The sequence below is a fragment of the Micropterus dolomieu genome, linkage group LG08 (assembly GCF_021292245.1).
Source record: "Micropterus dolomieu isolate WLL.071019.BEF.003 ecotype Adirondacks linkage group LG08, ASM2129224v1, whole genome shotgun sequence".
In the NCBI taxonomy this organism is placed as follows: domain Eukaryota; kingdom Metazoa; phylum Chordata; class Actinopteri; order Centrarchiformes; family Centrarchidae; genus Micropterus; species Micropterus dolomieu.
Genome location: NC_060157.1, coordinates 16854367 through 16868660, shown reverse-complemented (window position 1 = coordinate 16868660; position 14294 = coordinate 16854367). Strand labels below are relative to the sequence as shown.

The window sequence follows — 14294 nt, the reverse complement described above, 5'->3', positions numbered from 1 at the left end:
ATAAAACTCCCTGGCAGTGAGTTCAGAACTGCGCCATTTCATCCCATTATTGACCCACATCACCCCTGTCATCTTCCTTCATCTTAACATCCTGAGCCCATCTCTCTTTCCCATCTCTTCATCTAGGAACCACTGTAGTCAGCAGAGCCCCGGGTTAACACACACACACACACACACACATAAAATTTCCCTACCAAGCTTCAGGCATGGCACGGCTCTGATGAGAAGGAGCGTGACAGGCATACATTTAGACAGAGAATGGTTGTCCCTTAGTCTTTACTGGGTCTATTCAGGTTCCACAATGGGACCCAAAGGTTGGCCGCTGGCATGTCCAGTCTGACGCCATTTATGCCTCAGCTGCAGTAAATGCGTCTGGATGCCAGAAAGTAGGCATCCATACCTGCCAAAAGGGTTCTCTGGGTTCTTCGCCTATTGGCGCCCTGACACTAACTGGGTGGAACTAGACTACAAGTTTTGTGGAGCAAAGGAGACAGAAAGAAAGGAAAAGTAATGTTTGCTGCTATTGAAAAAAAGGTAAATGAATATAACCTATGTTTGATTAGACAACCTGTGTGTGTGTGAGTCTGTGTGACTAACCTGCTGTTAAGTCATCACAGCATACTTCTATGGATCCAGATGAGCAGTCACTCAGTTCGTCCACTGAAAAGAAATCGCTCTCCTGCACTCGCACCCTGTAAACATATCATGAACATAGCCATCACACGTCTGTTACTGTACATGCAAATCACTTCAGTTCCACTGATTACAGTCAAACAAACAAGCTACTATGTCTGACATTAGGAGAGAAGTGATGCCTTTCATCAGTGTGGCATGCTGATTTCCATAAATGCAAATCAAAGACACAGAAAAGCATTGATAATGCACAAAGCACTGCAAAGAACTGCATCATTGTAACAGTGAACAAAGCTTTAGAATTCCATTTTTAATTTTTCAGAAAATAGAGAGCAATTTCCTGCTTTTTGGATTAATTTCACTGAAACACCACACACCACTCAACAACACACATCAGACACAGAAACACTGCATTTTCTTAATTAGAAACTTAGATTCACTCTTTTCTTGTTTTTATCCCATATTGTGAGACCGTGTGTGTGTGTGTGTCTGTGTGTGTGTGTGTGTGTGATGGAGAACAATATACTAGTGAGTCAGCCAAGAGGCTGTCAAGAGGACACTTCAACAATCAGCTCTGCTCCAGAAAACACAAAGTGTGTGTGTATTCTTCCACACACGTGTATTGCTGGAAAAGAGAGGAATTAGACTGAAATGGCCGCAACAGCCCTCCAGGCTGGTCCTGAGTATCCAGAGTGGGAGTCAAAGTGTGCGTGTGTGTGCATCAGTAGAGTGGGGGATCATAAAGTGCTATGAGGAGAGAGAGTAATGATATGGTAATGACAAGAGGGTGGGTGTCAATAATTGGGTGCTCATGATGGAAGTCTTGATAAACTGTTGTATCAGTTTTGTGTGTGTGTGAGTGCAGACAACTTACCTGTAGCTGAAGGGAGCCACAGTAGCCATGTTGACTTTGGGTGCGTGTGTCTCTGTGGACGCAGCCTCACTGTCCGGCACGACAGCCACCTTGGACATCACCGGCACAGTGAATATGATCGGTGGCACCGACAAGGTACCAGGAGAGGAGGCCGGACTGCTGTCCTCAGGAGTCCCCATCTCCTCATCAGACTGGCTGGTGGAGTCACTGCGACCTCTGATCTCGTGCTCATATCTCATCTGAGCGAAAGAGGGGCGGAGGTTGCCGTTGTTCAACACGGCGGCCTGGGCTGGGTGGTTTTCTGGAGGCTCTTCCTCTCTTCGTGGCATGACCTCATCCATTGCCTGGGATAGAGCATTGGAGTTGTCTCCTCTTCTGTACTGGGGCGGTGGACGCAGGTTGCTGGTTCCCCACGTTTGGTTCTTATTGGTGAAGGCATTTCTGTTGCGATTGCCATCATGTGGAAACTGTGAGGGCATGTGAGGCGGGGTCGGTTTTCCCAGATCCAGGGTGTCTTTGGAGTGTGGCGGCAGTACCCTGCGCTGGGTTGACGGGCTGCTGTAGGCGGAGCGTGACACCTGGGGAGTGGGTAGAGCTCCCATCCTCTTGAAGAGCTGACTTTTCAGGCCAGGGTCTCTCGTCGGGTCCCTGGAGGAAGGCCCGGGGATGCTGGAGCTCCGTGGGCAAAGCAAAGGAGAGTGTGTGGGGGTGTGTGTGGGTGTGTGTTTAGGGGTCTGTGTTAAGGGTGTGGACAGGTCAGTAGTCCGGCAGCGGGTGTCAGCTTTGGGGGAGGAGGGCAACAGGCTGTGTGGGAGAGGGATTCCTGACGAGGGAGGAGCCCGGGGGGGCGATTTCAAATTTACTCCCCCACTCATACTGACCTAAACGGAGAAACACAGAAAGAGAGAGACACCTATAATAAGTTAAACACTGATGTTAATGCTCCACTTTCAGACTAACTCAACAGCAACAGCATGAGACTATCAGTCACAACTGCCCTCTCCAACTAGTTTGCTTATCCATTTTGTGGTTAATTACATTGTGTTAAAATCTAGTCTAAAGTTTAATCTAATCTGGTCAACTAGGATTTGCTGTTCTTGACTCAGAGATAGTTAAAACATCCATGGTATGAGAGCATGTGAATCAAGCACATATGAGAAGCTGAGTCATGGTGAACCACGAGTTGAGCTTATTTTCAGTGAGGCATGGAGCGCCCATGCAATCAAATTTGCCTGCTGGGAGTTCAAAATCACAAAGACAGCTTGACACACGTGCACGGACACATGCTCACAGCAACGTCTACCAGCTGCTTTCAGAGAGTTATGTTCTCAAATAACTGATTTTCTCCACGTAATGAATTCAAATGCGCACTTGCACAGGCTCCCACAGACACACATCATTGCCCAAACACAGTGCTCTCTTACACATAACAGCTTGAGAGGAGGTGTGGGATCGTCCTCACCTGATTTGCTTTGATTCCAGATATCACAGCTTCGGTTACTCTCTCAGAAACACACAGCCCTCCCAATAACTCTAAAAGTGAGCTTGATATTCTTTGTGCCCTTCTGCAAACCGCAGTGAAGGTTGGGCGAGTGAAACAATTCACGCAATGTCACATAATTAAAACTACCTCGTGCTGCTCTGCTGGAGGGAAAGAGGAGGGTGAGGCTGTGAGGTTAGAAGAAAGGCAGGGAGGGAGGGGGGAAATGGAGGAAACGGCGCATTTAGAGCGAGAAGGATCACAGCATCTGAGTGAAACTGATAAATTGATATGTCAACATAATATTTAGAATCGTGCTATCCTAATATTTTGCATGTAGCTAAAATTACTACAGGGAAAGAATTAAATAGGAGGAGGAGGCGTGAGGTCAAGCAGACTCATTTGGGACTCAAAATGTTTATTTTCCGCCTCGAATCTCCTTATTTCTACTTTGATTGGTGATTAGCTATTAACTAAATGATAATTAAGTGTAGTTTTTCATTTCTGCTTTGAATACATGTAAAAATTACAATAATTAACAATTTTAAACTACATATATATGTATATATATTTATGCACAGATACATACACATAAACATATTGTCCATTTTCTCTTTCCCTTTTACTTCCTGTACAGCATGTTTGCTTTAGAACAGTGCAGTACAAATAGATTGGATTATTGTAATTATACACACACTTGTAAATACACAGATTTAACACTTAAGTCTACTTGCCCTTTCTTAAATAGCAGAAATGTTGCTGCCAGAAGACTTCTTCAGAAGCTGTCTTTAGTAAAGCAGAGATGTATCAAATTAAGCCATCAAAGTCGCAGGGATGAAATGTTGGATTATTTTAGAGCACATCTAATCCCAGTATTGCACACAGTGTTATGTGGATCACACTAAACACACACACACATACACACACACACACACACAAACACACACACACACACACACGCGCGCGCACACACACACACACACACACTCATTTTCTCAGTCATTTTCAGGCTCTCTGCAGCTGAGAGAAGGCGGATTGCTTCAGCTCAAAAACTCACCCCAAAATAACCTTTTAGTGTCTAATAAAGGAAAGGTTAGCTTCTCTGTAGGTGATCTCCCTTTCACTTACTAATAATATCAGACATACTGACACAGAAAATAGAGATATTTTGCCAAAGGCTGGTGCTCTATCATCGTTGACTCAAAGCTACTGAAGACCTCCACAGCTGCATACAGCAGCCGTGTGCAGGAGTAAACAGAGACAGATGGGATCATCCATCCTGCCTTCCCCTCATTTCTCTCCCTAAATTCCTCCTCCTCCTCTTTCCTGTATCTCACCCATCTCGGTTTCTCTCTGTCTCGTCTTCTCTCCCTCTTTCTCTTGGGAGACTGAGTCACTAATAAGCATCAGAATTTTAGTCTGTCTGATACAATTCCTGCTAGGATTTCCAGGAGCGCAGGTGCGGTCTGGCTCTGTCTATCTGTATGGAAATTGGCTGTTCCTCGGGGAGACACCGGGGTAATACCAGCACTACTACAGCCCATGTGAGGACATACCGAGGCTCAGCTGGTGGTGGGGATGTCTGCATGTATATATACACTAAAAGAGAAAGAAATCAGATACTTTTCTGCTGACTGAAACCAGCAGCTGTAAGAGAGTGAAAAAATGGCAAATCAGTTTTGGGTCGGATTCCCTCACACGTAAGGCGATGTTTTATATCAGCTTGTTACATATACAGGGTATGTTCTCTGTGTCATGTGTTCAGACTCAACACAGGCACAGACAAGATCATTCTGTTACATAAGTGCATTTACAATAGTTACACTGTTGGTGTGTTGACGCTTTCACACTGGGTGTAACAGCTTGTGACTTGAGACAGAAAAAAGCAGCATTTCTAGAAGCTGAAACTTGAGATTTCCTGGCATTTTTGCTTGATAAATAAGTTAAGTGATTAATGAGTTATAAATATTTGTTTCACTTAATCAAACAACTAATCAATTTGCACTAGCTATTTGCTTTATTCTTTAGATGTGAGCCTCAGGGCTAATTATATAACATGCACCGTGACATTCATCAATACAAACAATTCTCCAAAAGATGTAAAAAGTAAGTCCAGCTTTGGAGAACATCATAATTTTTGTATAATGAGACAAAGATAGTAACAAATACATATAGATAATTTCTGTGTGTGTGGGGGGGGGGGTTGTCACAAGTGAACGTAGTGATCGTTGGTTGAGCAAATGTGTGGAAGGGCATTTGACTAGTCCTCTCAGTTTTTCTGCAAGGATGGCACTGACATCTGCTGGACATCTGCGTGCAACAGCAGCAGCAGCAGCAGCGGGGACTCTTAACTCCTTCACTACTATTCTACTCTGTCTAATTTTTAATCTGCTTCCACATTGTCAGGAGGTAAAAATACACGAGGTGATTATAAACACTTTCCACCTCAGTCATAAGAGACAGCTAGTATGTGCTTTCTGTAAGGAGAGAAAAAGAAGGATAGCGTGGCAGCCAGCATTAGATGTTAGCTTCTAACATCATAATCGTATTACACCATTTTAGCTCCTCCGTCCCATGACACACTCAGCCTGAACAGAGTTACTGTACCTCTGACCAAAGAAACATGCATACCCTCTCTCTCTGACACACATATAATCATGCAACCCCTCACCCTTGTGATGAAAACCCTCTGACTCATAACAAAATCAATAAATGAGGTGGCAACACAGGCATCTCTGTCTGTGAACCAAAGGACGTTGGCAGTGACTGTGTGTTTGTGTGTGTCACCCGGTCTGGAAAGTCTACAATAAATGAATGTAATTACCTCCGTAATGACAAAACCAAACCAACAGCGATAATGTGCTGTCATAAATCATCTTACAATACACTAGTGTTGCCAAAACAAAACAATATGTGCTGTGATTCCTGGAAAGGCACAGTTCTCTTAGAAGAAAGTCACACCAGAATAAAAATAACAACATCTGAAGCTCATAAACTGCTTATTATGAAATGTCATGTACCAGATCTGCTGTCTCACGAGCGTCTTACCTGTCAATGGGGTTCTGGGTCCTTCAGTGTGCTGCTAAGCCGAGCAGCCGGAGCCGGCAAGAGGGAGGGTCACACTTCTCCGATGTCCCAGAAACAATGGGCTGTTTTTTCCTGGATCACTGTTGCATCCTCACCACTGCCCTCCCATTGGTCCGCAGCGCCTCGCCATTCACAGAGACAGGAAGCTGTGACAAACAGGAGCGACACTTTCAGCCAATCAGGGCCACCCGTACCAAGGTGACTCATTTTCAAAGTTATTTTCTTTGACGAAATCTGTGTTCTCATCTTTTGGTAAAAAATAAAAAGATGTCATTTCACACACACACACACACAAAACAACGTCTGAACAATGAACGTATGACTGTTTATGTTACCATGAGTCAGTAACCCAAATGGAAATTTACTCAGAATATGTGTCATTTCGGGTCACTGTAGGCTGTCATCCTTGGACATGCCACAACATAGCATTTAAGTCGTCTAAACCTTGTATCTCCAGATTGTCAACTGCACAGGAACGCTGTAAAAAATTGTTTTGGTGTTATTGCCGTCACAATGTATTTTTGTTGTCATAAAAGCAGGTTGTGCAAGTGTTTCGTTCACTCACATAACTAAAAAAAATTAAAACTGGTGTTACAAGGTTTCCAATGCAGCCACACGGAGAAGTCATCGGTTGAGGAGATGTGTGTCTACCACACACGTCCACTCCTCATGCACTCATTACAGAAGCAAGTACAGACAAACACACGTACCCACACAAACAAAACAGGACAGAGCATAATCACACTACCAACCACATAAACATTGACATGTGTGCACAAACGGTTTCTCTCCAGTCTGATCCACTACTACTACAACTCTTGTTTCTTTCTTTCTCAGATGGACACATACTACAGTATATATGCTATGCATGCTGCACTGAGTCATACAGCCCCTATAATGCTGACTCAGGCCGATCACCCCTGGTTACCCCCCCACCTCCATCACCCCCTCTCCCCCACTTTTCATCCCACTTAAGCGTTGCCTTTCTTTCTGTTAACCTCTCTCTCCCACTCTACTGCCAACCCCTACATTACGCTGCTGATTGTGATAGCACCGTGAGCGTGGTCATCCTTTCAAATACAGAGTGTCTGCATTCATCTGTTCACAGAAACCGACGTTCGTAGTTACATTTACACAAGTGAGAGAACACAGACTTCCACAAACAAACAAACACAGGAGAGATCCACAACAGCAGCCACATTAAGAAATGCATGAACAGAAATGTAAAATATTAACCTATTAAAAATGAACACAAGGCCACACTCACCCTCTGCAAGCATCAGGATACAAAGCAGCAAGTGAGTTTGTCTCCAATCTGTATGCTGCTGAGTGCGTCAGGCTCAGTCCCTGCCTTTTGCTTCTGTCTACTTTTGCCTGGCGGGCCTCCGAGCTGCGAGCATGTGTATTTGTGTGTGTGTCTATCATTCCACTCCCCTATCACGTCATGCCGCTCTGCTGCTGCCGCAGTACGCCTGCAGCCGTATGCCCGCCCCTCTCTTTATTTTTTTTTCTCTTCCCTCATCACAATCCCTATCTCTCTCTCTATTTCTCTCTGTAATAGACCTGTTGGCTGTGCTCCCTCCCTCCCTGAGGTGAAATATAAGCCCAGCAAAGGCAGAGACAGGCTGGTCCATTAGCTGGATGAGTGTGGTTTGTGTGTGTGTGTGCTGGGTATACTTACATATGGCCGTCTTTATAGTGTGAGTAATACACGGTAACTAAGCAAATGTAGCCACAAATTTGAAAAGTCCTAACCCATCATCCGGCTTTCAAAGTCTAATTGGTGGTCAGGGAAAGCAGGAGGCGAAAAGACCCAAAAAAAAGCTACTGACGACAAATGAAAATGTTCATAAACACACACAATCACACACACACACACACACACACACACACGCATCCGATGTCTATATCTGTTTGCGCATGCCTGCATGAACAAGCATTCTGAAGGAAGGACTGCCCATCCATCACTCCTATAATTTGTCCCACACCTCTAATGAAAGACGGAGAGACCAAGTGAGAAAGATACAAAAGATGGGAGAGGCTGGAAACAGGAGGGAGCAATGGAGAGATCAACATGTGCAGAGTAAACCCTGTATTGACGTCTTTTCCCGGCTGAGTAACGATATGCATCCGAGATCTGACCTTGAACTCGGCTTCTCCGGTCTGTCCATCCATGCTCATAAAACTCAGACTGTAAATCACACACTCAGAAGCACATGCAGCCAGTCCACACTCAACATCTGATCCAGTATACAAACAGAAGAAAATGTTGTTTTAAACGTAGCCGCAGTGACAGCGCTGCCGGGACCTTCAGTGTTGCTGTGTGCAACGCCAGGGTGTCTCACACATGGAGGTGTGATTTCATCATTCATAGGCACCACTTGAAATGTTGTCTAATTTGCTATTCTGACTGCTAGATAACAGACTTCCCTGTATTTAATCACAATGTGTTTGTTTTGAGTTTCATAGAAGAGAACCTGGTGACTCCGATTTGTTGTTGCCTTTTTTGCTTTTCAATCTCTGTTCACTCCGCAGCTACTTCCTGTCTTTCTCTGCGTCTCAGTCTGGTACTCTCTCTCTTTATTTCTGTCTATTCTCTCTTCTCATATTTCTGCTGCGCTGGCTTACAGTTTGACACACGGACATAAGGGACAGTGCTGAATATTTAATAAAGATTGTGACGCAAAACAGGATCAGACCTATAAAATATGTCTGTAATGCTCTCTTTTTTCTCCTGTGTACATTTGGCAGCTTAAATGATTGTTAAAGGGTTATTTCTGAGAACGTCCATTTGTTTTTCTCTTATGGTGTGCGTTCAATCAATCATTAGACTGAACCATCCGTAAAGCTCTCTACAGCCTTGATCTTGCAGTAAAAGTACAGCTTGAGAACTCTCTGGCTGATCACATATTGATTATGCATTGACTGGCTGTGCAAACACTTGGCTTGATCTGAAAGTAGCCACTGAAGAGATGCATAAATAATGGAAAATGTGTCCACTCAAATTGCTGTATGCAAATAAATACATCAAGTGATCAACGTGAGGAATTGATAAAAGCTATTAGAACACAGCCTAACTAGCACAGCACCTCCCCCACATATTCAGAACGCCTGCACAGTGTACACATAAACCCCCCCCCCCCCCCCCCCCCCCCCCCCCCTATCCAGTACAGCATGCCCTTCATGATGTATACCACAATAACTTAATTGCTCACCTCCAAATACTAATGTCAAGGCCAGTCTTCTGTTTATCCAGCTCCCAAAGAGGGCATTCAAATGTGTAAAACTCATCCACAGCAAACATTCTAAAGTTGGCCACAAGCACACTCACTTGATCTGTCGCTTTGTCTCAGTGGCTCATGAAACGGGAAGTGACTTGTAACAGATGGATTATGGGTAGGAGCGTGCAAGCATCTGTGAAGTGTGTGTGTGTGTGTGTGTGTGTGTGTGTGTGTGTGTGTGTGCGTGTGCGTGTTATAGGGTGGGGGGTTAATGTCATAGCTAATATTCTGATGTTCCCCAAGGCGTGTCCTCCCCCCTGAGATGGACCCGACAGACGCTGTTGTGACAATGGGACACTTGTGTCACTGTCACTCCGAGGGGGCATCTGGAGGGGGGGGTGGGGGTTACTCAAACATGTTGGCTGTCTGAAAAATGGGGCCTCAGATGTGTAGTTTTTTAAATTTAGGAAGAAACAACCCCCACACACACAAAATACGGAAGAAGTACTGGTCACTGATCAAGAACAAATCAGGTTAATGTAGCTAAAAGGAAGTTGAGATCCCTGTGAACGTTTGTATCTGATTACCACACAGCTCAATCGAAAGCGTAATCGCATCCTGAGTTTGTCCCTATGTATGACTGTTCCTCGTGTGACTTCACTAGATGGTGTCAGAGTGCCTCATCTTACACTAGGGCATCCCAGTTTGAAAAGTCCGGAGCCTATGCCTATCCTAAGATTAAACTGGCTAAGAGACACCCTTAACCGGTGAGCCATTCAAAATGACACAGATACTTTCATACCAATGGGCCACTGAATCTCCAGTTCTCTGGATCACAGGACAAGACTGCGAAACACAAACAAGGAAAGAACAGGGAGATTGCTGCCAAGGGACAAAAATATACAACTACATCTAGCAATGACAGAGATTATTATTGTTTAATAGTAGGGCACAAAATACCAGCAATCACAAGACACATCACACACATTGCCTATAACAGCCTCACAGAGCTGCTAGCATTGCTGGAGAGCCTTAGGTTTCTTTAATTACGGGGTGGTGATGGGGCAGTGGATAAGACACATGCCTTTGGTGTGAGAGACCCGGGTTCGAATCCACTGTGAGACACCAATGTGTCCCTGAGCAAGACACTTAACCCCTCGTTGCTCCAGAGGCGCACGACCTCTGACATGTATAGCAACTGTAAGTTAAGTGGATAAATGTAAAGTAATTACAATAGTATATCATTAGGTGTTGCGGATTTTGGTGAAACACTGAAAATGGCACATTTACTGTGGCTGATATTTGTGCAAACCGAACATGTCTTCACCACAGAAAGCCATCTGGTTGTTAATTTTGATTCAGCATAGTCTTTATTCGGATATTCAGTGTAACCAGTTGTAAACAGTGTCTTCAATGCATCAATGGGTGTTATGAATAACGCAGGGTGATAAATAAATTGTGATATGATTAAATAATGGAAGCAATATTGCAAATTCTGATTCATGTTGTGAAATTCAACCATTTGACCTAGTTCTAGTTGTGACCTGTTAGTAGTATACAAACACAATCTGTTGACTGTCACCTTTTAAATGTGCCCTTTAAAAAGCTTAGCTGCCTAAGACTAGACTCTTTCTGCTTTTATAAAATAAAATACAATACTTGCACTGACAAGTTAAACCAGATCAGACTACTGGGAGTTGAAATTCCCATCCTCAGTCAATAACAGCACTGTCAGTAAACACAGGAACAGAGAGGAGACTGTGACAGATCTTTACAGGTAAGCACAGCTGCAACCTCCTTCTGACCGTTAATTGTTCTACCTTTTTCCATGTTATTCTCCAGGCTCCAGGTAAAAACGTATTTTCTAAGATGAGCTTTACTTTATTTAATAATTGAGCAAGGTAATAAAAATTACTGCATAACACGAAATTAAATGAAGACCACTATGCATTACTGAATATGTCTAGCAACAGAACTAAAAACAACCTGACACTATTTCTGTTATGAGTTGTATTTTTTCCCCTGTGGGTTTCTGGGTTTTGCCATTGTTTCATGTGTCCTTCTGTTTGCCTCTGTTTCTCTCGTTTAGCTCATGTTTAGTGCCATTCCTGGTCTGTGTACTCCTGTATTATTTTGTCGATGTTTGTGCTTTGTTCTGTTTAATCTTAGTTTGTGGTCTGTTTTCCTTGTTAGTTGTAGTTCATCGGTATATTTGTGATTTGTCTGCTTATGCTCGATCAGTTATTTATATTCAGTTTCTTCCTGGTTATTAGTTTCCCTATGGCTTTATTGGTGTCTCTCTGTTTTCTCTGCTGTCTCCCTGTGTTAGCCTCATGTCTTTCACCTGTGTTGCTCCCACCCTAGTCATTATCCCTGGTATATACAGGTGCTGGTCATATAATTAGAATATCATCAAAAAGTTGATTTATTTCAGTAATTCCATTCAAAAAGTGAAACTTGGATATTAGCTGCAATGCAACATACCTCTAAAGCAGCAGCCCGGCAATTTGACGTTTCCAGTAAAGACTTCTTTAAACACAGGATCGTTATTTAACTCAGATTGTTGAAATGTAGTTCCATTACAATCGGGTCAGTACCTACAGAAATTAAAGAAACTTCAACAAGTACCGCAGGCGGTAAATGTTTCTGTAATCTAACATTTTCATTTTGTACACTGTACATTTCAAATAGTTCACATTTCACTTTCTTGTTTTGCTCTTTTTGGTGCCATCTTGGAATGGAGAAGAGTGTCAGATCCAAAACAAGCTGGCTGGCTATTTGCACAAGACGTTCTCCACCGCAGCAGAGAGTGTGGACATCAGACAAGAGGAGGAGTTGCAAGAACGAACTTTAGTTAAATTCTACAAGAGACACAACAGTTAGTCAACTGTTGATATTGTTATTATTGTCTTTGACAAAGACAGTTGATATTGGTGCAAATTGGCACAGTTGAAATTAACATGCTATTAAAGGCATTATTATTTCATTTTCAGTGATCAAATTGTAATTATTAATCTATAAAATATGTTGCAACTTGTGTTACATTCTTTCCCCTTATTTGGCATGTTTTCCAGAGATATATTTAATATTAAATATATTGTAAAATATTAAAATATTTAGTTTTTTTGGGAATCAAAAGGTTTTCATCTTATGGATATATAATCTAATAAACAAGGAAACCATTTTCCATTTTTGATACTTCAAACTTAAAAAAAAATAAATCTTGATGATTTAATCAAATTATTGAAAGAACAATGTAAGTTGAGTCTACTTCTGGTATTAAAATCTACATTCACCATTCTTTATAGCTTCTACTGACTATACTCTGCTCAAAGGTAATTTTTCTTTATTCCTTTTTACTTATTAACCATGTATTAACCTTAATCTTCTCTTAATCCTCACTAACCATTCACTGTTGCAGGATGTGTGGCCATCACCAAAATCTTCAAGGGTGAGCCTGATCATCTCATCCCCTCAGTTTCAGATGAACTGCTTGACAACAATGTTCACCGTCGCACGCTATTCCTTATTGCATCGTGGCCGAGTTTCCCAGGGCTTAGCCCAGCCATTATTCACATTCTCTTCGGAGGTTTGTTGGAGCATACTTCTGTGACAATACGAGACTGCCCTGACCTTGACATCTGTGACACTGAACATGGTGAGCATTGAGTTGAACAAAAGTCAACACACTAAGAAAATAACTGAGGCCTATATTTTCAACTAAAAATGCTCCATCTTTCACTTAATGTACAGGACTCTGTAAAAAACTGCAACCAATGTAATGTATTCTGTGCATGCTGCATGAATAAAACAAGTTTTCCATTATGTTTTACTCCAGCTGGATGGAGATGCGGAATTAAAATAATTTGACTCAATCCATCAGCTCTGCCTGTCGTGGGACCTGCCAGATCCAAATGCCACCAACAGGAAATGGCTGTCTGAAAAGCTTCTCTTGCATGCTGTAATGTCAAAGTGTTTTATTTACTCTACTTGAGCTGCTGAACAGACTGAATCCCCTCTTAATAACATACAGTACAATGTTCTAAAAGAATATTGCAAAGAGCATTTCCCACATCCTTCTTTTGTTATATTTTTATTTATAGACATATAACATATAACAATCTTGATAATGGCTCAGAAAAAGCCACTTTGTTTGCTGCCAGCTATTTCAACAATCTACAGCATAGGCCATGCTCTCACCCAGATACAGAGTTGACTTGACAGGAGGAAATAAAAGGACATCAAAGTTTGTTCCCTTGTCAACTCAAGAAACATTTGAGAGATAATCAATAAGAATTAGAAGTCTCTCTAGACAGGTATCAGCAACATAATCCAACAATAAATCATTATTATTCAACTCTAAGTTTATTGAAAAGTCCATAAATAAAGTTTAATTATAGATTCATTCTCTTTGCACTGTAAATTGCACCAATACAAATACTAAGGAGATCACATGTAAATGTGATTTCAGATGATCTTGGATTGCATCACATGGCCATCATCTATAACTGTCATCCTCGAGAGCTACAAAGTCGAACACCAAGACGTGTCTGATGTCATAGATGTATTTTGAGTATCTGGCTACTTGAAAACATTTATTGAAAATGGTATGTATGAGTATAGTAGAGTACAACATATATTGATATTTGTAAGATACTGTAGCATGAGGCCTTTTTTTTTGTTGCAGATTCTGTGTTGTATGATCAGCTGCTTTTGTTTTAAACACAGTGCCTCCTGCTCAGCTAAAGAGCCTCATTATGTTCTGGACAGGATGGGAGGTGTCAGCCACAGGGATGAAGGTGGAAATAGCAGATACCACATTTCTGACAGCTTCACCATGTTTTGAAAAGCTGAGGCTGCCGAGGCATTACACAGCATACAAAACATTTCATCAAGACTTGTGCATGCATATCAACCAGTTACAGCGGTTTTGGCTCTGCTTGACAGAAATAATGTTCACTTTAAATGAATTTAGATTGAATGTGCCAATGTATAATAT

The 14294-nt window shown here is 42.3% G+C and overlaps 1 protein-coding gene across 6 annotated transcripts in view; it reads right to left on the bottom strand.

The window, feature by feature from the left end:
- Positions 1-14294, bottom strand: part of LOC123974535 (neuron navigator 1-like) — a 100836-nt gene that overhangs the window by 77102 nt on the left and 9440 nt on the right. For all 6 annotated transcript variants that reach the window (XM_046055328.1, XM_046055330.1, XM_046055329.1 and 3 more), the window contains exons 4-6: positions 6036-6220; positions 1508-2388; positions 598-692 (exon numbers count right to left, since the gene is read on the bottom strand). In XM_046055328.1, coding sequence (XP_045911284.1) covers positions 598-692; positions 1508-2382 — 970 coding nt within the window. In that variant the 5' untranslated portion in view covers positions 2383-2388; positions 6036-6220. The remainder of the gene's footprint in view (positions 1-597; positions 693-1507; positions 2389-6035; positions 6221-14294) is intronic.